Source organism: Aplysia californica, unplaced genomic scaffold (assembly GCF_000002075.1).
Source record: "Aplysia californica isolate F4 #8 unplaced genomic scaffold, AplCal3.0 scaffold01090, whole genome shotgun sequence".
NCBI lineage: Eukaryota > Metazoa > Mollusca > Gastropoda > Aplysiida > Aplysiidae > Aplysia > Aplysia californica.
The window spans coordinates 174,879-176,587 of NW_004798360.1; the positions used below are offsets into that span (position 1 = coordinate 174,879).

The following is a 1,709-nucleotide window of genomic DNA, read 5'->3' on the forward strand; positions in this document are numbered from 1 at the left end:
AACAAAATAAAATAAAATAAAATATGTACAGTAAGTAATAACACAGAAAAGTGCAAAAGTTAACTACACAGGGATGCACGAGTCGACAACATGAGAAATAGGCCTACAAACGTTAACAACACAGATGTATGTGAGTTAATACCATGAAGTACAAGAGTAAAAAAAACAACCCAACAATTTAATACGTACACCAGTTAAGGAAAAACTTCCGTAACGACCGACCACCCCAACAAACACAATAGAGAAGAGACCAAACTCTAACCGTCGTAACTCAAACCCTACCTCTAGCATTCTGTTCTACTTTGTCTCATTGTGGTCGCTCGTTATCAAAGTTGACCCCGAGTTAATAACGCAGAGATACAAGAGAGAAAAAAAAACCATAGAGAGGAATGGCGAGTTGGAGAGTAAGTTAATAACACCAGATCTACGGGCGTTAAACACAACCAGAGAGTTTACAGTAATACTACTAATATTACTATAAACCCTCTCTGACACAACTTTAAAAACTTTAAAATCAAAGAAGAGAAGTTAATGTAAAAACAGAACTTTGCTTATGTAAGAACAAGAACTTTCCACAGTATCTATACACCCGGTACCCGAGGTACCTCTTAAATAGCACCGAGGTAGAATTTTAATTCTTGCCAGGAATCTCAACACGGAAGTGTCCGACGTTTCGACTCGTTCTTAACTCTTACTTAACCAAACTTACCATGTTGCCGACTCCCCCGTCTTATCCACACCCGAAAGTCGGTCCGCGGCACACGTAACTGTTAAACACTTTCTTCACACTGACCGAATGTCACGAATGAACGAACGAACGAATATTGTGGTCCACCTATAACAGTCTCTGCAACAGTGTAGTAGTAATGGTTGTAACTTTCCTTTTCACTTTACATAACGGGGACAGAAACAGATCAAAATCTGCACGCACACATGACACACGTACACGAGAAGACGTGTTGTAGGTTGAGATCTAGCCTACAGTGCGTGCGTAGATCGAGACGTGCGTCGGTGAAATTCGTGTGACTCGACCGAAATTGACACACGATAGCCCCCAGTCCCCCTCTCTCGGCGTGTCTGTGTGTGTGCGTGTGTGTGTGTGTGTGTCACGCTCCGCTCGCTGTGTGTCGCTCTACAGATAGGCCTTGATCCGACAACCACCAACAACCAAGGTCTGACGACGAGTTTCGAGTTTTGAGCTTTACTTCGTTCGTCTTGGCCTGACCCTGAAATTCGGACCGGGCTGCTTATACAGTCCTTTTCCATTTTAACCGGATTATGATAATGTGTATCATTTTGAAGTGGACCGCCTTGTTAGGTCTATATTACAATTTAGTAAGAGTTTTACGGCATTTACAACACAACAGGTCCTTTCAAAAGCACCAACGATTTGAGGGCTTACAAATACAAGAGGGTAATATACAAATAAATGAAAAGAAGGGGAGGTAAGAGTAATAAATGTTAAAGAGCACCCATCAACCACGCTCATAACCGCTTCAACTGGAAGCAGTTTACAATTTACAATCAAGTTAGACGAAATAGCTGCTATGTTCAACCAAAGATCCGGTACTTCAACTACCGTCACACCCCACTGTTTGATAAAACCTTGAATTCAGCACTAACATTTTTAGAGTACCGTCATTCCCATCTTTTCACAGTGAGATAAAGATGCAACTATAAAGGGACTCTTTATAATACACTACTACCCC

The 1,709-nt window shown here is 41.4% G+C and overlaps 1 protein-coding gene across 1 annotated transcript in view; it reads right to left on the reverse strand.

Moving 5' to 3' along the window:
- Positions 1-1,184, reverse strand: part of LOC101861858 (protein kinase C delta type) — a gene marked incomplete in the record, with an annotated part of 96,916 nt that extends 95,732 nt beyond the window's left edge. Inside the window, 1 exon segment of the mRNA XM_013089957.2 lies at positions 710-1,184. Within this exon segment, the coding sequence (XP_012945411.1) occupies positions 710-712 (3 nt within the window).
- Between the last annotated feature and the right edge of the window lie 525 nt (positions 1,185-1,709).